This window comes from Eublepharis macularius, chromosome 1, assembly GCF_028583425.1.
Source record: "Eublepharis macularius isolate TG4126 chromosome 1, MPM_Emac_v1.0, whole genome shotgun sequence".
In the NCBI taxonomy this organism is placed as follows: Eukaryota; Metazoa; Chordata; class Lepidosauria; order Squamata; family Eublepharidae; genus Eublepharis; species Eublepharis macularius.
This window is the reverse complement of record NC_072790.1, coordinates 223716811-223736119: the sequence shown is the minus strand read 5'-3', so window position 1 is coordinate 223736119 and position 19309 is coordinate 223716811. Positions and strand designations below refer to the sequence as shown.

At 48.2% G+C, this 19309-nt stretch overlaps 2 protein-coding genes across 2 annotated transcripts in view; one reads left to right on the top strand and one right to left on the bottom strand.

The window, feature by feature from the left end:
* GAREM2 (GRB2 associated regulator of MAPK1 subtype 2) overlaps positions 1-4837 on the top strand; it is a 41448-nt gene extending 36611 nt beyond the window's left edge. The window contains exons 6-7 of the mRNA XM_054993442.1: positions 1996-2159; positions 3807-4837. Of these exons, the coding sequence (XP_054849417.1) occupies positions 1996-2159; positions 3807-4707 (1065 nt within the window). The 3' untranslated portion in view covers positions 4708-4837. The remainder of the gene's footprint in view (positions 1-1995; positions 2160-3806) is intronic.
* A 3385-nt stretch (positions 4838-8222) lies between these two features.
* The window catches only part of HADHA (hydroxyacyl-CoA dehydrogenase trifunctional multienzyme complex subunit alpha), a 35285-nt gene continuing 24198 nt past the window's right edge, over positions 8223-19309 (bottom strand). The window contains exons 10-20 of the mRNA XM_054989041.1: positions 18842-18898; positions 16833-16942; positions 16378-16512; positions 15403-15574; positions 13943-14029; positions 12663-12803; positions 11673-11741; positions 10132-10327; positions 9312-9426; positions 8936-9081; positions 8223-8743 (exon numbers count right to left, since the gene is read on the bottom strand). Of these exons, the coding sequence (XP_054845016.1) occupies positions 8598-8743; positions 8936-9081; positions 9312-9426; positions 10132-10327; positions 11673-11741; positions 12663-12803; positions 13943-14029; positions 15403-15574; positions 16378-16512; positions 16833-16942; positions 18842-18898 (1374 nt within the window). The 3' untranslated portion in view covers positions 8223-8597. The remainder of the gene's footprint in view (positions 8744-8935; positions 9082-9311; positions 9427-10131; positions 10328-11672; positions 11742-12662; positions 12804-13942; positions 14030-15402; positions 15575-16377; positions 16513-16832; positions 16943-18841; positions 18899-19309) is intronic.

The window sequence follows — 19309 nt, the reverse complement described above, 5'->3', positions numbered from 1 at the left end:
AGAGGGCAAGTGCGCGCACTTGTACCCCGCGACCCTGGCCCTGCCTGCCTGCCTGCCTCCCATTCTGCACTCTGCTTTCCCTGCTTGGGCCAGGCCAGGCAGGTGCCTGGCTCCCTGCTGCCAGCCTGCTGAGCGGCCTGGGGGCGCTTCGCCACACTGCCAACAAATGCTGAAACGTTAGAAAAAGGGGCGGACAAAACTGTTGGGGAGCTGAGGAGAGTGGGTGTTCTCAGATACGCACAGACCAATCAGCTCCCGAGGAAAAGGAGGAGGAGGGTGAGTGAAGCAAAAAGAGGACAGAAGTGTTCACACTGGCATGAATTGGGCCAGCCGAGAGTCAGCAGCGGGTTCAAAATAACACTGCAGTATGTCTGCAGGGGGAAAAATCGGGGATACCGTGGACTAAGAGCGGCACTGCATCCCATGACTAGCTTGCAAGTGTGAAACCTCTGCAAACATGGGACATGAAATAGGTGCAGAAGCGCTGTAAAGTATGAGTGTGAAAAGTACTATAGAAGATCCAAAGATAGGAAGATTAATCGTGCTGGTAGACATTTTCCATTCCTATTATCAAAGAATGATTTGGTGATGTAAAAGGAGACTATACTTGTATAAATCATAAAGGGACAAGCGTAGTAGATTATTTTGTTGCATCTGCCGATTTACTCAAAAGAGCTGAAAGCTTGGAAGTAATGGAATATTTGCGAGGTGATCATTGCCCAGTGCAATTGTTATTATGCCTAGATATCTGTCACCTCTCCCTACATGTAACGAACTTAGCTTTAGCCCAGACATATAACACCTTAAGGTCATTGAGATGGTGTGAAGCCATGGAAGAGAAAGTTAAAGCCCAAACGGTGTTGATAAAAACCAGATCTGTAGATTCCCAAGAAACCAAGAATATGGGAAATATGGAATTTCTTATTGAACTAATGGACCACTTTAAGCCTTTCTTGGTAACAACAAAGCCTGTGGATACAGATGATTCCATTACCCTTTCCGTGGCAAAATATATAGGGGCAATAATTAAACATCAGAGACGTGATACTAAGTAAGGTTCTTCCCATTTTAATTTCTGCTTAAAGCAATAGCCGTAGGAGCAGGGATGGATGGATGGATGGGTGATCAGCTCATGTGGATCATCTTCATAGGAAGCATTGTGAGTTGCAGGGAGTGTGCATCTCAGGCAGGAGAGGAGAGACGTGATTCTGCCATGCAGGATGGCAACCCGCTGCCCCTGTACCATGGCTGCGACTTGCAGCCCCAGGCACATGGGCCCACCAGACATGCCACAAATCCCTCCAGGGACTGGCCTTGCACATTCCCTGCCTAGTCCTTCCACAGGGTGGGAGTGAATTCAAGAAGGATAAGGAGCTTAGGCTGGGGCCTGAGATTCATTTGGAACATTTCCCTCCCACTTAGGAGATTGTGCTGCCAAATTTCCTGCCCAGCCATTCTACTTAAGAATTATTAATCAGAAGAGCTAGGGAAAGAAGAGATCCAAAATAAAATAGCATCTCATAATGCCATTAAGGGCAGAATATACAATGGGCAAATATTCTGAATTTAGCATTTTCCAACTAAGGCAAATGCAGCAGACGAGGGTCACTTTGCAGAGGTGAAGCTGCACGGGGAGTCAGTGCTCCACTCTTCCCTTCTCCCCTGCAAATTCTGCCTCAGGGTTTTAAAAGCCTCTTTATTTCCTCATGAAAGTTCCAAGATGGGATGTAAACTTTGCTAGAGGAAAAAAAGTTCTGAGGGGGATAGGGCATATAGGAAGAACCATTGGCCGGAAGCTACAAAACCCCCTGCATTTTGGCAAAACCAGATGTGGGGCCCCTGTGTTTACTGTGACCCATAAGATTCTTCTTTCAAATTGTTGTGTATCACTCCATCTTAGAGGAGGAGCTTTACTTGCCCTAGGAGGTATCTGGCTCTCTACCACCACCACCCCAACAGCAGATGACTATCCATATACCATTTTGTCTTTTTCAGGTGAAGGAGGAGTGCCGCCTTCTCATTGCACCCCCAGTACCCCCACGGGGTGGTCACCCACCCACCTCTTCCAGCCCTCCAGTGCCTCTGCGCTTCCCTAAACTCCAGCCAGCTGCTTCGCCCAGCTCCAGCCTCTCCTATTATTCATCTGGACTTCATGACGTGTGAGTGAGGGTAGCAGTTGACCTCTACAGGTGGCGGGGCCAGGAACTCTGGCTGTGGGGTCTCAGTAGGAGGAGGAGAGGGACAATTACTTCATGTGTTCTGACATAGGTTAGGTCCCAGGCTATCCACATAAAGGGGTCCGGGCTCATTCTCAGAGCAGCGAGTTGGAGGATCTACCTATCTATCTACAAAATGTATACCTTGCCTTTCTGCCCTCATCAGGGCCACCAAGGCAGCTAACAGATTAAAAACGTAGTAAAATGCATCTTAAAAACCACTAAAACCAAACAAAAATGCATCATTCGAACACTTAAAACCAGGTTAAAGTACACAAGCAGTACAACAAAATACACATAACAAGAACAACTAAAAACAGGGAGGGAAGGAAGGATCGCTGAGGGAATGCCAGCTGGAACAAAAGAAGTCTCCACCTGCTGGCAGGAGACTGCAACAGAAGGGGCAGATGAGCCTCTCTGGAAAGTTCCTTTGGTGCCACAGTCAAGAAGGCCCTTTCCCAAGTGGCCACTCACCTCATCTCAGAAGGTGGGAGCACTTCAAACAGGGCCTCGCACAATGATTGAGATTCCAGAAACAGTCTTAACTCCCATTGAGCTTAATATAACAGAGGGAGCCAGATAGTTTGATTATTCTTCTTCGGTTGGTCCTGAGGCATGTTGCAACCTTTCAGGACCTGAAATTTCTGGCGTCCAAAGATGATGGTTATTTGCAGGGGTGCAAATTTGGCAACTGACACCAATGTTGTTGCAGAGAGAAGAAAGCCGGTTTCTCCTTGGCAGTCTCACTGGCTCTTAAGTTTTGCAGAAAAAGAAATTGCACCCTTCTCCCTAAATCCATCCTTTAAGGAGGAATCCCAGGAGTCAGTGTTACAGGTTCAGTAATGATGCTGCTTTAATGCCGCCCCTCCTCCCCAAGATAGCCCCTTGCCAGCCTCTTTGATTGTAAACAAAGAGAGCAGAGTTCAGAAAGGAACCCCTGTGGAGGACGGGTACCAGCTCCATGTCTTCTTGGGAAGGGGACCCATCCTCCCCCCTCCCCACCCCACTTGCATTCACCCTTTCGCTTCTCCCCCCTCACTCACCCCATGCCATCACAACATCAGAGATTACGTGGCAGAAAGGGTCACTTGCTTCATGCTGGCCTGTAGTGTTGAGGATGGACTGCTTTGACTTTGTACCGGGCTCCTGCGGCTTGTGCAATATGTGATATTTCTGGAAATCTACCATCAAATCAACTGGGGAGGGAAACTCCAGAGTCTGTTGTCCCTCTGTAGCTGTCCAATCCTGCTGTCTATTGATACCAGCCATTGTCAGAGTTCTCAGCGATATTTGGGAAACTTTGATCTGTGCAGCTGCAGCACACAGAAAGGTGTTGCAAAATAACAGACGCAGCTCACTAGTCAAGCCTGGAACCTACCTGCATGTTTGTCCTAGTATCAGTGATGACTGATGTAGGGCTCAGTGACTTCCGTGGGGGAAGGTTGCCTGAGGAGCCAGCAGGGGGAGCTAGAGTTTTGAACTTCTTCAAGCTGTTGTCATGTATGACCTTCAACATACTCATTGAGCAGGGATTTTTCCTCTCTTTCAGTAATGCTGACCCCTGCACTCTCTTCTCCTCCCTCCACCCAGGTCGAGGCCACAGAGTGGTAGCTGCTCCCCATCTCCGGACTCCTACTCCCTCTACTGCTACCCTTGCACATGGGGTGACTGCAAAGTTGGGGAGTCTTCTACTCGCCAGCTTTCCAGTCCCCAGGCACAACCCCAGTCTCCGCCGCAGCCCACACAGGCATCTTCGTGGTCAGATCCGTGGGCGTATAGCGACCTGGGATCCAGCGTGGCAACTGGCCGATCCACCCCACTGCTGGGAAGTGGCGACTCTACCACCATCAAGAGCTACCACAGCTGTCCGCGCCTGAAACCTCCCCACCCTCAGAAACGGTTTGCCCCCTTTGGGGCTCTCAACCCCTTTGCCAATCCAGCCTATTCGTCCAGCCCGGCTTCTTCTGGCTCCTCGGACTGGTTGGAGTCCCTTGAGTGGCAGAAACCGGCTGCATCCTCTCCGGAGACCTTTGACCCCTTTGAGGGTACTTCCTCCCCAGAGGGGGAGCTGCACTACAGCCCGGCTCCTCCCCCTCGGCCCACAAAGGCCTTTGAGTCAGCTGACAATATTGTCATCCGCACGGCTATGGCCCCGTTGTCCCCTACCATTGTTCACGGTGCCGAGGGAGGGGTCACCCGCTTATATTTGGCCCAGGGGGTCATTGAGGTGCCACCCACCCGGCTCAATGGGGACGGCTCACCCTGGCAACCTCCAGCTGACCTGTCCACACTATCCCTTGAGGAAGTGTCCCGGTGCCTGCGTTTCATTGGCCTCTCTGAGGACGTGGTGAGCTTCTTTGTCCGTGAGCGTATTGACGGCAGTATCTTTGTACAGCTGACAGAGGAAATCCTTTCTGAGGACTTCCACCTCACCAAACTTCAGGTCAAGAAAATCATGCAGTTTATCAAGGGCTGGAGGCCTAAGATCTAGCATGTGCAAGAGACCTGGAGACAAGCACAGAGGATGGTTACTTCCTGGAACTGAGGGATGTAAGGGACATGAAAGGTCTTCAGCTAAGACACCAGACCCACAGCAGAAGATGGAGTGGGGGAACCAAGCTCTGACAGTGGGGCGGGGGGGACTGTGTGTGCACATCTCTTTAGACGGGTCTGTTGGGTGAAGACTAATGAAGAGGGCTGGGGAGGGTTGGGTACACCTTTCCCATAATCCTGTGAAATGAGGAGGGGGAAAGAGGATTGATGTTCAAGAGGGGCAAGATAACAGGCTTCCCTTTTCCTGTACACTTAGGGGCAGGGGTGAAAGGAAGGGACAAGGCCTTACTCCCATATCCATACAACCCAGGCTGCCTCTCATTAAGAGATGGTACAGCCCTGTCTGCCTTTGCTCTCACCACCACAGAAAAACGACAACAGCAAGGCTCAGGCAAGAGCTGGGCGTACAGCTTTTGTTTAAGCACCCCGGGTCCAATAACATGGCTCTATGAGCACCTACGTGACAGCTGTCTCCCTTCTTGATATAGTACTGATGGTCACTTAGACCTGCTGTTGGGACCACAAGCATTGCTGTTGGCCCCTTGTGTGGCCACCGCCTGAGAGCTTCTCTGCCACATCTGCACATGAGGCTTTTGAGACTTCTGTTCAGCTACCCCCAAAATGCAATTCTTAGGGAGTTGGCAGGAAAATGCCATATAGTGAACAAAGGACTGCGTAGTGCAGGCCATGTGCCAATTGTGCTTGCTAACAGTAAGACCCGGTGCCAGCAGTCTTCTGGAACAGGATCCCTCCACTGCCACCATGCTGCTGGTAGAGAGTAACGTTCCAAAACCTGGCTCTTGCCTTTACGGTTGGTTTCTACTGGCTTCTCTCGTGGGTAGAAAAGGTTCCTATCAGCCTACAATTTCAGTGGGCGGGTGGGGGGGGGGGGAGCAACAGTTTAGCAGCTTCATTCTGCCCTGCACTGCAAGGGTAGTGTTAGCGCATCCTAGCGGTCATCTTGCTTTCTAGCTGCTTTTGAACTTGCAGGGGTAGGGTGAAAGATACTCGGTTCTAGGATGTGCTGAAGATTCATAACAAACATTCTTGGGAGTAAAATATCTTCTTGCCCTTGAAACCCTTGCCTTTAAGTCTAGAATAGGAACTGCTAGCTTCTTCAAGCTAGTAAATGATACACCTGGGTCTGGATTATTCCACGGCATGGGGCAAGGGAGAAACTCGATTTGAAAGCTCCTCTACAGAAGAATTTCTCACCTATCGAAAGCTAGTCTGCCACTGGGAACTCTAGGATAGCCTTTTGCCTTAAGTAATAGTTTCCTATGTGCAGAGAGCTGTTTATACAAATGGGAGAGAGTTCCACTGGTAAGCCGCTCACCCCCCCCCCCCTCCGGTGTTTTGCTGTGATACAGTCCATCAGAAATGGTACTGTACAGTTCTGCAGCAAGCCTTGTGGGAACACTGAAACCTCTTCCCTACTTTCCCTAATACTTGAAATTCCCCTCTTTGTTCAAGCACCTCTCTACTGCCCTAAGGGAAAAAATGAAGGTCGAGCTATATTATAAATGTCATGCTCCTGATTGGAGAAGAGGCAATCCCAATATTTCACATGGGAGGAGCATTCACCAGGCCTTAATTCCCATGAGATGACCCCTGCCGTCTCTTCCAGATCCTGAGGCCTGCAGGAGGCCAGCCAGAGTCCAGCACAGCCTTTTATGTGGCAGTTACTCTTAACTGCACCTTAGCACAATGTGTAGACAATTGGTTGTTTCCCTACGAGTTTCAGTGTCTTACTTCTCTGCCACGGCTGGTCGAGAGCTGCCACCTGGCTGATTTTTCCGCTTTTCTGCCAAGTGCTGCCTGTGGCATAGGAATACCGCTTTGGTCTTGAGGCAGGATGGGGGTGTTTGGTTGAGGCCTAGAGGATGGCAGAGTATTTGTATTCATTTCTACTTTAATCCTTGCCAATTAGTGAAATAAAACCAGTTTATTTTAAAGAAATAAACACATGCATAGTGTTTAAGTGGGCAGAGTTCCACAGCAGCAGTAGCTGCTTGGGGTGGGGGTGGGTGGGGGGGATATGCACTTGTAACCTTGCAATGCTTGCCCCACATAACAATTCCTAGACAGCACCATTGGGAAGAATAATCTACATACCATATTAGACATAGCGCAGAACTAATTGCCACCAAAGGGAGCGGAGGAGAGTAAGAAGCTGGGCAAGGCCATAAAGGCTCCCATTGCTGCAAGTTCTCTCAAGCAGGGATTTTCCACAAGTAAGAATTTTCATACCAATCGACTATACCCTTTAAAAGAGCAAGATGAAGCAAAGAGCAATATTTCAGCAGAGCAAGAGCTTCAGCACCTGAGGCTTGCTGAATGATGCAGGGGAAAGCAAAAGCCTTTGAATCTTGCTTGCTGTCCAGAGAGGTGATGCTATTCCAGGCTGATACAAACAGCAAGTTCATAAGGAGAAGATGCAGAGGGAGGAGAGGAAGAATTCTTTAGGAATGGAAAAGTCAAACCATCAGTTGTTGGGGATGCAGCAAGCATGGCTTGTCCAGCTCTGGAGCAGAACAGAGGCCCTGCAAAGGGGAAAGCATGGGAGGATCACCACCTAAGGGCATTGTGGCTCAGTGGTTGCCAGCTTCAGGTTGGGAAATGCCTAGAGATTTTGGGGGTGAGGCCTGGAGAGGGGCAGGGTTTGGGGAGGGGAAGGACCTCTGAAATATGCCAGGGTCCACCCTCCAAAGCAGTTTTCCAGGGAAACTGATCCCTATGGCCTGGACATCAGCTGTAATTGCAGGGGAGCTCCAGCCACCACCTGGAGGCTGACAACCCTAGTTGGTAGAGCATCTGCTTGGCATATGGAGGTCCTAGGGTTCAATCCTTAGCATCTCCAGTTAAAAGGATCAGGTTGAGGGTCTCTACCTGAGAGCCACTACCAATCAGAGTGGACAGCACTGATCGTGATAGATGAAGGGTCTAACTTTGTATAAGGCAGCTTCAGTTGTTCACATGAGATAAATTAAAAGCTGCTGTTGCTGGACTGGCATCCAAAATGCCATGGCTGGCAGCTGCACCTTGGACAGAAGGACACTGATGCTAAACCAGGATTAATTCTGCATATATAGTCTCTGCTCTCCACCCCCAATTTCCATTTTGCAATTATAATAGAACCTTAAGTAGGAAACCTGTAGGCAGAGGCCAGATGGATAAAGGTGGAAATCCAGCAGCTCATGAGGCAAAGCTTCTCTCCCACAACTTGCCCAGGATGAATGTGCTTGATGGGGCTTCGAATATGTCATCCAGGCTTGGCCCTTAGAAACTGCATTTGTATTATCAAAATTGCATTTGTATTGTCAAAACTGCTGGAACTTGGTCTTGAAGCCCTTGAGGTTCTTCACCCAAGAAGGAACCCCTCAGATTCACTTTGCATTTCAACATGAGCAAAGGTTTGGTGCAACTCCAGAATAAATGACACAAAGAATCCACTGAACAAGACATTGGGATTTATTCTGCAGAACTCTCTCTCTCTGTGAATTATGCCTGTGGGTCTGTCCTGGACATGGAAAGAACTGTATATTCATCACTGATGCACCCTTAGTGGCATTGGAACCGCAGGGTGCCAGGCTCAGACCGAAGAGAAAACCCTGATTTTATCTCCAGATAAAGAGAGGCCAACATCCGCTCGATGAAGGGTGTGTCGGGGAGAGGTAGTGCCTGAGCATCTAAGGCACTTAAAGGGTTAATACCCATGGCCACCTCTGAGCCTTTGGGCAAGAGGCTCTCTTCCTGAACAGCAGGCCTCTTTCCTCCTTTGGGCTGGGGAGAGGGCTCACACATCAGTGGACGGAGGCACAAACAAGTTCACTTGTGGAATTTCTTGCTGGAGTCCTTGGCATGGTCAAGCAGCAGCTGACATGGTGTGAACTGGCTCCCATAGACATCCTCATACTTCCTCATGCGGTCCACCAGCCGCTGGGCTCCATAGTAGTCTGCGTACCGAAAAGGCCCTGCCATAATATTTGAGGGAAGGGGGTTGGGGGAGGAAAGAGGGAGACTCATTAAGTTGGCACTAATGTCTAAAAAGTTGGCAAATGGATGCAAATAAAACACCACCCGCACCACTACAGCACAAAGGAGGTATTCAACACTTAAGAACTACCCCAAAGCCTAAACGATAATGTATGTGAAAACAAAATTACCTCCCAGACATGGTGGGAAACCCAGCCCAAACACGGCTCCAATGTCTCCCTCTACAGGATTACTGAGGATTCCTTCTTGCAAAGTGAGGACTGCCTCATTCACAAACCTGGCCACCAAGCGCATCTGGATGTCTTCCTCTGTGGAGCTGCAAACAAATGGCCATTTATTGAGTCATCCAATGGCAGAGAGAAACAGCTGGGCCAGCCCACAACAGCCTGGAGTGCAGGCTCCAGTGCACAGCTCTTGTGGGGTGTTGCCCTCTTATGAAACACGGATTAATAGCCACATTCTAGACACACACACACACACAGCTGAGAAGGCCAGCCTCATAGGTCTATCTCACCCATGACATCTTTACATTTACACATAACTTACACTTCTGGGTTGGCTGGCATCTTGAACCTCTCCAGGATCTCATCCATGCCAGTGTTGATGTTCCGGTTCTTTACACTTTCCTGGTAAATGTAGAACCCCTTCCCAGCTTTGCGGCCTGCCAAAGGAAGGCAAAAGGGAGGGGGAGTGGGTACAAAGATTAACAGTGAGAACAAATGCCTTCATTAAGCAACGAGGATAGGACAGGATGCATAAGCTTACAAGGGGAGAGAAGGGACACAGGAGTTTACGCAATTATATGTGTTGCAAACATGAAACCTTAAAAAAAGCACTATGAACTCGTCACAATGATAAACAGCACCACAGGATTTTAAAAAACCCTCTAGGTAAGTGTATAAGGAACAGATTTATCAGCAGCTTGGGAGGGGAGAAGAGGCTGTGTGTGTGGCTAACCCATCCTGGTATTCCGCAGGTCACTGACACTGTTTCTGAACACCTGGACAGCAGAAAGACACCCTAAGCATCCATTCCTTAGCCACTCCCAGGAGCACAGACATTTCTGAGAGTGAAAAGCTGGGATCTTTGCCTCAGTTGCAGCTGGGCAGTCCCCCCGCCCCGAACTGGCTTTACTACTTCCCTCTGGCAAGGGAGCCATTGGCCTTCTGTAGCTCATGCGAAGCAGCAGCTTTCTTCTGGGTCCTACTGCCAGTGTGCAGAGCTCCTCTATGCTACTCACCAGGAGGGTAGCTTGGAAATAAACGGAAGATGCAAATTTCTTGTTGAAGGACCAGCTGGGGCGGTGCGGTGGGGAGGACACACCCAGAAAAAGAAGCACAGCCCTTGTTAGGCCACGGGTGCTTACCCAGAAAGCCTTTGTCCACCATGGCTTTCATCAGCTCCACATTTCCACCTTTGAACCGTTCACCGAAGGCTTTGCCGAGATCCTCTGCGACGTGGGTAGCAACATCAACGCCCACTTCATCAATCAGAGTGGCAGCACCAACCGGGAAGCCAAAATTTGTTGAAAGGGTGTCCACTTTCTTGGGATCAGTGCCTTCCTACACAAGACGGAGTTGGAGCAACAGTGTCAGACAGGAGGCAGTCAGGGCATGCTGTTGCTTGCTATTGTCCAGCCACCCAACTGCAGTGAAGCTTGTACATAAAGCAGGCAGGGAAGAGGAGCAGGGGAGGACAGAAGATCTGAGATCTGAGAGTTTTTGAAGCAAGTTCTAGGAGCTTGAACCCCATTCAGACTGTATCAGAGAGGCAGCATCAAAGCCTTAGGGACAGGAGCGAAAGACACAATGAAAGTGACACGTATGTTTAAGCACAGACTCCCTAGAACAATTATTGCTTCATCCCTCAGCACTGCACATTAGACCCTGGCATGTGTTGAAAAAGCTGAGCACAGGTACTCAGGAAGGAAAGCTGCTCCTGTAGAGGAGGTGCCAGTGTGGCCCAGGGCCCCTCTGTGCAGTTAAGGCCGGAGGAACAGGAAGAGAGGTTATTGAGGTTATGAAGCTGCAACAGAAGGATAAGCATCTCTGCTCACAAATATTGCAGTAAGGAAAGCTTTGGGCTGTTCCCTCCTTCCCAACAAAAAAAGAAACCTCTCCAATGGGGGTCAGTGGGGAGGAGACTTCCAAAAGGTGCTACAAAACAGAGTTTTATCAGAATGCCCTGAAATTGCTACGTCTGATGTGTTTCAACTGCTGATGTAGTCTGTCAAGGCAAAGGATTATATGGTAACAAGGCTTAACCATTCCACCCTTCCCCATTCATCAATGACTCTTCATCTCATCCTTCCAGCACTGGGAGCATACTTGCCCCAAGATCTATCTATAAATGAAAAAAAAAGTATCCAGCACAGCAAGTGTGAAGCACTTCTATTAATCAATAGCCAACACCAATGGAAGAGAGAGACATGAATTTCTCCCACACTCCTTTCCCCCTCTATGATCCCTCCTTTCAACCCCTGGTACGATTATTCTTGGGGTGGTGGGAACATGTGGATGAGCACATCCTTGTGAGACAGGAGACTACAGCAAGGAGCAGAAGGGGAATGAGGCTCACCCCTCCTCTGCCCACCACACTCCATTGGCAGTTTACTGTAGTCAAGCCATTGTTTATTGCATCTTTTTGAGGATCACCTTTTTGAGAATGCTGCCCCATGTCCTTTTGCCTATTAAGCTGCTCCCTCATCCAAAATATCATGCATTTTTTCAGCATGGTTTGCAGCTCTGTATTTTTGGATTTCTGCTATCCTTACCCTATTGTATTGTTTAATTAATGTCCTAGCCATTTATTGTACTGGCTTACACTGTATAATCTGCCTTGAGTCCTCATGAGAAAGGTAGAAAATAAATAGCTCGGAGAAAGTGCTCCACAACCCTAGCCACTAACCTGGAGAACTCGAACGATTTCAGCCAACATGGGTGCAAGACATCTGGTAGTGTAGAAACCAGGGCCATCCTGTAAAGGAGGAAGCAGAACACTGAAGACAAGCCAGGCAAGGAGAATGGCAAGAGAAGAGTCCAATTATACACTTCCTTGCTTGGGCACAGGCAGAACCTACTGCTCAGAACAGGGAAGATTTCTGCAACTGATCGCAACAACCAATTTTGTTATTTGTTATAACACTTCTTGCCAGAGAGAGGTTTGAATGGCTGGGGCTAAGTTAGAGTCATATTTATTTAGTAAAAGTACATGCTGCTTCTTCAACAACCTGTTCAAGGTGGCTCATGAAGTTAAAAAAATACAATGAAACTATTAAAACAGTGCAAGACTTAATCATAAAAGAGCTATTAGAACAAGTTATGAACACAGGCCTCAAACATAAAAACATTCAGCCGCTTAAAATGATATTCACAACATAGTCCTCAGACTTGAGGGTGATCATGAAAACAGGCGAACAAAGTTGGAACTGCTCCATTAACTGTCTGAGAGAATAAGAACTTGCTGTATTGATTGTTGATCAGTAAACATAATAAAAATGCAAGTGGCTGAGCAGTGGACTTTCCTCAAGTTGTCCTGCGGATCCAGGGAGGTTGTGATATCAATGCAGTCTGATGCACAAAAAGTAATTCTGCACCATCCCAAGGCATGCACACAGCCTGAGCTTCTTTGGCTACTGTGCATGTGTTCCGATTTATGGCAACCCTATCAAATGACAGCCTCCAAAACATTCTATCAATAAAAGCCTTGCTCAGATCTTGTAAACTGGAGGCTGTGGCTCCTTTGATGGCGTGAAGGGAGAAATTGGCCCCTGCAGCTGGCCTCTCTGTGAGTGGCTTCATCCTGCCAGCTTGACAGCAGGCAAGCCACACAGTTTTCAGAGGAAGAGCTTATTCCTTCTTGCAGCAGAAGATTTTTTTTAAAAAGTCAGTCCCTCACCTTAACCACAATGATGACCTTCCCCTGCCTGAGGCCAACGGCGACTGCAGAGGCAGCTGTGTCCTGTGATGTTTTGTCCGTGGTGATGATTTCGAGCAGCTGCATCTTGTCGACAGGAGAGAAGTAGTGCATCCCAATCACCTGGAAAGAACAAGCAGGACAATAGGAACAGGATCAGCTTCTCTCCCACAGCAAAACATTGAACTGCCACAGGGGACAGCGATCCCTTGGTTAGGCAAATGTTTGGCTTAACTCTGCATCCAAAAGTATGCATTTCAGCAGGACCTCTAGGATAATAATGGGGAGACGGGGGTGTGCATGATGGATCTGCCCTGAGTATGTTTTGGGGGACAAGAAGTCTAGCCATGGGCAGTTTTTGTTCCTTTCAACCATACTGGCAGAGAAAGTCTGCAGCCGTTCTTCTTCGGCCCCACAGTGTACCACAGCTGGGAGCTGACTGCCAACACGACCTCTTTGTATTCCCTTCCTGTCCACTGCAAAGTGGAAAGATGCGCTCCTGACTGATCTTAAGGTCTGCAGCAGAACACTGAAAGGAAGGTGGCCTTCTAGAACCCAAATAATCTCCTCCTAGTGGAAGGGGCCAGAGCTCAGTCGCAGAACATGCATTTTGCAGGTCTTCAAGAACCAGGTGATGGGAAAGGTCTCTCTCTACCTGAGACCTCTGAGAACTGCAGCCAGTCAGAGCAGGTGAAACTGAGATAGATGTACAAAGGGTACAAGGCCTCGGCATAGTCTAATGGAGCGATCCCATGCAGAATCAGTGCAGTCTAAGTTCAGTGAAAATCAATGGGCACACATGGGGGTAACTCTGCACCCAATCACCCCAAACTTTTTTCACCTACCTTTTATCAGATCTGCATATTGCTAAAAACTTGTAATATAAAATAGTTTATAACCTTCACAGCTAGTCCTTCTAGACAGAAAGGCCATCTCTAACGTTTTCTTGTGCAAGAACCAGCATTTGGTCCAGACTGCTTCCATGTGACTGAAAATACCATGGACAGAAGGGAATAAAGGAGAGCAGGCCTTCCCTCACTTTAAAGTCCCAGAATAGTCCAAAGTGCTCAAACTGATGGAAGGTAAAGTACTGACATTCGATTAAGGCAAAACTGATAAGGAAGTGCCTGCTACTGAAGAGAAAGGCCCCTGGAAGACCAGAGTTATGCTTGTGCTAGATACTCCATTAACATTTAGCAATCGGATACTGAGCTTCAGAGTTCTTCTCCCACAAGAAGAACCTAGCAGGTTCCAGGACTCACCTTCTCTGGCCGTTTGCTGGCTGCAGCTATCTGACTGATGGGGAGAGCAGAGGTATTGCTGGCAAAGATGCAGTGAGGAGGGACCACCTGGGGAGATAAAAGGCGGGCATTGCATGGGAAGGGGGGGTTTCCTGTGGTGCAAAGATCAGTGCTTTCAGCAAAAGAGCTGAGCACACTAGGTTACCACGAATCGCAGGAGAACAAAAAGGAAGTTCAGCATAGGTTATACCATAACTTGAAGTCACTTCACATAATCTCCACCCTATGGAACCATAACAGACGCTGCCTAGAGTCAGAGAAGTTGTTTTGGTTGGCTGTTACTCCCCACAGGGTCACCATAAAAAGGGCACAGGGCAGACGTGTAGAAAGTTCGTTTGCTTCATTACCATGCAGTTTTTATGGGTCATTAAGAGATCATCCTACTGCTTAGAAGCAGCACCCCTACTGTAGCAGCATAGAGCAAGCTATTCATACAGAAGCCATCCCTAATATAGCAACTATTAAAAACGCAGAGAGGCTGTATAGAATATTAAGGTTTATGTAACAGTATCATGTCCCAAGGTCCATGAAGCCATTATCCTCCAAGTACCCTCTTATTTGCAACTGCATATGCCCCATTTTTATACCCCTTGTTTCTCCCCTTCCTCATGATCTTCAGATTGTATGCTGCTCAGGGCAAAGAAGAGCTGTTTTCCTGTTATTATATTCAGTGCATGAATAGTAAAGAGTCCAGCAGCACCTTTAACACTAACTAACTTTATTGTAGCATAAGCTTTCAAGAGCCACAGCTCTCTTCGTCAGATGCATCTGACGAAGAGAACTGTGGCTCTCGAAAGCTTATGCTACAATAAAGTTGGCTAGTCTTAAAGGTGCTACTGGACTCTTTACTATTTTGCTACTACAGACCAACACGGCTAACTCCTCTGGATCTAAGTGCATAAATAGTGATGGTGCCATAAAACAATTATAAAATGATTCTCATTTTCAGCAAGAAGCAGCTCAGCTGCAGCCATCTCCCTCTCTCCCCACCTCCCAGCACAACTAACTGTTTACACTAAACAAGATGTGTAATGATTTGTTCTCTTTAAGCAGGAAGATGCCATTCTGTGATTGTTCACCCCACAACAGCACTAATGCAGCCAGGGGCTCTGCCACAGCCCAAGAGCTCACTTCAGCTTCGGTTCACATGCAGAAGTACTGCGCAATGGCATGCAATAGTGTTGGGTTCCACAAACTGATCCCCTCTGAGCCCCCAGCACTCATCCCTGTGTGGGTTGAATAGTCCCCAGTTCCAAGCAGCCATTATGTTGTCCCAAATGGGATCCGCACAGGCTATTTAGGGCTGCCATGTCTCTGGTCAAGGACTGGGGTACTGAATGAGCACCCAAAATCTAATCCCATCTCATAGCCATTCTCCAGTTGTCCTAGATCCCAACAAAGCCAACAAGAGTCTTACTTACCGCTTCCACTTCCTTTACGACTTTGTGTTTGATGTTGATGTCCTCAAAGACGGCTTCGATCACCATGTCAGCCTTCGAAAAGTTCTTGTAATCCAGCTGTCCTGTCATGTTACTGAAGATCGTGTCCCTCTCAAACGATGTCAAGTTCTTCTTCTTCACTTTGTCATTCAAACTATGGAAGAGAAGGCATGAGTGAGCCGAGAAAGAGACAGGCAGGTTCAGAACCGAGAACAGGCTTGGAGTTGAACCCTAGTTCAAAGTGAGCTGCCCAAGCTTCCCAACTTCTTCCCAACCATGAGGGCCAGAAACAGATCCTGACATTCCAGGAATCACACAGCCTCCAAGGTCTTAACCAAATGCAAGGGCTGGCCCCGGTCCCTCGTCTGATTAGGCTGTGGACCCTCCACAAAGCTGGAGGAGGAGGGGGGGGAAAGGTGAGCTAAGCCAAAAATTATACCTGAAAGAGTACTTCCTATAAAAAGTATCTTGGAAGTTGTGAAACATGAAGATTGCTACATTCCAGTGGCCTACTCTTCTCATTCTTAGCTTCCCTGCTTCCAGACTATGTTGTCACGTATATGAACTTTTGCCAGCCCAAAACAATCTGGCAGAGAACATGCCTCTTCCCCACAGCAGAGGTAGTCCATATGCAGAGCCACCAAACTCCTGCTCCCTTTCAGCAGCAAGAAAGGAGGGACTTATTTGAAAGGAAGTGTGCACAAGGCCTGGAAGTCGGAAGTGAGAAGGGCTGGTCTCAAGTGACCTGCGGGTAAGTCCATTTGCTTTCATTTCAGATACGCAGTGCTGCCAAGGGAGGAGAATTCTCTCCATGCTGAACTCTACACTACCACTCCAGAAACTCATTGAGGGCCAAGCCTGCCCTGATACTAGATGTGGAATCTGGAGCAGAGCCTCAGCTCAGACTGAAGCGTTGGCATGACCCACAACTGTCCCAAGGCTGGACTGAGAGCCTACCCTTTGAAGACTTGCTGCTGTCCTCTGCTCAAGCCCTGCAAGGCAGTATCTTTCAGCAGAGTCTTCATCCCTTTATCCACAGAGACCTGCGCAATTCCTGCACCCATCAGGCCTGCTCCCAGGATAGCAAGAGTCCTGCACAGAGAGAAACATGGCGGAAGACAAGAGTCCATTCATGTTGGAAGCAGTAACTCAAGAGCACACTTGCCACCATTTTTCACTTTGCTGAAAACAGCCGTATCTTCTGTTTCCAATCCCCAGAGACTTTGGTACAAATAAGATGCCTGAAACCTTTGCATAAAACTAGAGTGCCCATTAGTGCTCCCCTTGGCACATAACCCTGGGCACAAACACACCAGAACCCTGTTGCTCTGGTCTGCTTGCCCTTCAGGCCGGCTTGCTAGCTCTTACCACCCAGTCTAGTCTTGGAGCTACAGTTCTGAAGCTGGACTTACTGGACCTGCTGCTTTGGTTGTCCAAACTTGTTCTTCTTGCACTGCACTTGCCCGTGGTACAGCCCCATCAGTGCCTTGCATTCAGGGGTCATCCCAAGTTCCCCAAATTTCTAGAAGAAGTGGGGTGAGTGGGGAGGAGGAAAAAACAAAACAATGTGAGGTTAGGGCCATTGGATCAGTGCTGTGGCATTTTTGTTATTGTTCCATTGTAGAGTCACACTCCAGAGTACCAGCTACAGCCCTGTTGCTTAGGCAGCAGGTTTGCCAGTTAGTATTTGCCTGGGTTTGCTGGTGTGGCAGACAGAACAACTCAATAAACACTGCTACTCATGTATATTCCTCCAACATTTCCCCTCCATTCCTCCCTTGCTCTTTTCACAGCACAAGGGAGAAAGACTTCACGCTGAGCTGAGCAGAGTGGTGGGATCCAACCCCAGGTCAGCTGTTTAAGAAGATCAAGGATATCAGCAGCTGAACTGGTCACCTTGTCACTAGACCTGGAGAACAGAACAGCTCCTACTCTAATATCCATCGCAGAGACACATTTATTTGCAGGACTGGACGGTTCCATAAATGGCAATAGACAGGAGAGACTGTCAATCTTGTCTCCTAGCACAGGTATGCCTCTGAGCCAGGAGGCCTTATCCAGGAAGTCACATCCTTGGAGAACCCAGAGTTATGTCACAGCAATCTCAAATAAAATGCAGGCACTCTGGAGGTTCACAACCCAGAGCAGAAAATTTGTGGGATACCATCAACAAAAATGGCCTCTGCCCATTACCAGCCCGTCTATTGTTTAGCTGTTCTGAAAAGCTGCTGCTGCAATAACCGGAATTATGTTAAATGAAGTGATCAGAAGAGTTTACTGTAAGCTGCTTTTGCTATTCCTGTGGGCATTTTTAACCCTCAAGTCCCTCATGAAAGGAGACCAAGACACAGAGACAGACAACATTCTGGATCCAACATAAGACCTCAAAAGAAATACCAAACAGGGGATACTAAAGGGACAAGCAGCCAGAACGACACACAATGATGCTATTGATCTAGATTCCCTCTGTTGTGTTCAGTGCACAAAGTGGTGTGCTGGCTATACATTAAGGAAATCTGTTAAGGGATGCTTGGGAGGAGGAAACAAAAGGGTGGACTTTCCTCCTGTAACATTACTGTTCTGCATTTGGAGGTAAACAACTCAGTGACAGCACCTCCCTTGCCCAAGTCAGTGATCAAGAAAAGCCAGCCAAGTGTTAGGAAACTCAAAGGAAAAATGCACCAAAGTTGGGAGCGTGCTAGGAAGTAGGGCCAGCACAATCCATAGCCAAAGGAAACACTGCTTCCACCCTCAGTCCCACCCCCACAAGTTGCTTGACTTTGCTGCTTCCATCCTTAAGTGGCTGTGGGGCACGGGTATCCCACCAAATTCCTGCATAAGCCAAAATGGCTCCAGCACAGGGGCAGCCCTGCTGTGGAAGGAAAGAAGGATGCTGGGACATAACCGATTCTCAGCAGCAGCAGCCGCTTCCCTTGAGCAAGTCAAACTGGAGAGTCGGAGCCACTTCCCAGCATGACCGACTCTGGGCCCTTCCGGGCTCATGTCCCTTCTCTTCTTCTCTCTTGAGGCAGCAGCACATCTGGGTGCCCTTGGTTTCCTTTTCTCACTGCGGCTCCATTAAGCCTCCTATAAAGACTCCCCCTTTGCACTACCTATCTGTTCTACTACCTAGTAGCCCTTTAACAAGCTCTGACTAGCAGCACTCAAAATTGCAAGGAAGGCTTCCCAGGGAAGTGCAGAGTTGCTAAGGAAATCGTCAGTACTTTCCCAAATCTCCCCCAACAGCAATGGCCCAGATCAGGCAGATCATTATTTCACATGGCATTCTCCAAGGGATCTACAGCAAGATTTTGTATGGCTTTGAGGGCTCCCTCCCCTGCACACTCTCTCAAAAAAGAGTCTCCCCTTAATCACAGTTTGTAACTTTTATGTACATGCTGGAAATGAAAAGATCCTCTACCTGGGATTCAAGAAGGTAGCCAGTTTCATTGCCCTGCTCCAGGCCAGTCTTCACAACCTACATCAGAGAGGCACAAAAGTGAATCATTTCACCATACTTTCTGCATTCTTCCTTGCCTGGAAGACCTGTAATCCCATTCTGTCTATGTAGAATATACTAGGTTGAAAATAGTCAGGAGAACTTGGAGATAAAGAGGGAAACCCCAATTCCCATCAGATTCAATGCCTATACAGGAAATTCACAGGGTTTTTTTTAAAACCTTCTTGGAGCAACTTAGAGGGTTAAGACCATTTTCTTGATCTAAATCACACAAGCGTGTGTGTGCACAAGTACACACACACACACACACACACTTTGTTTAACCCCCTTCCCCCCCCCCACAACAGAAGAGTTTGGCAGCATTCCTGCCAGAATCTCTGTCCACCCCACCCAACCATGGATAAAGAATTGGAGTGACTCTAATGAAGT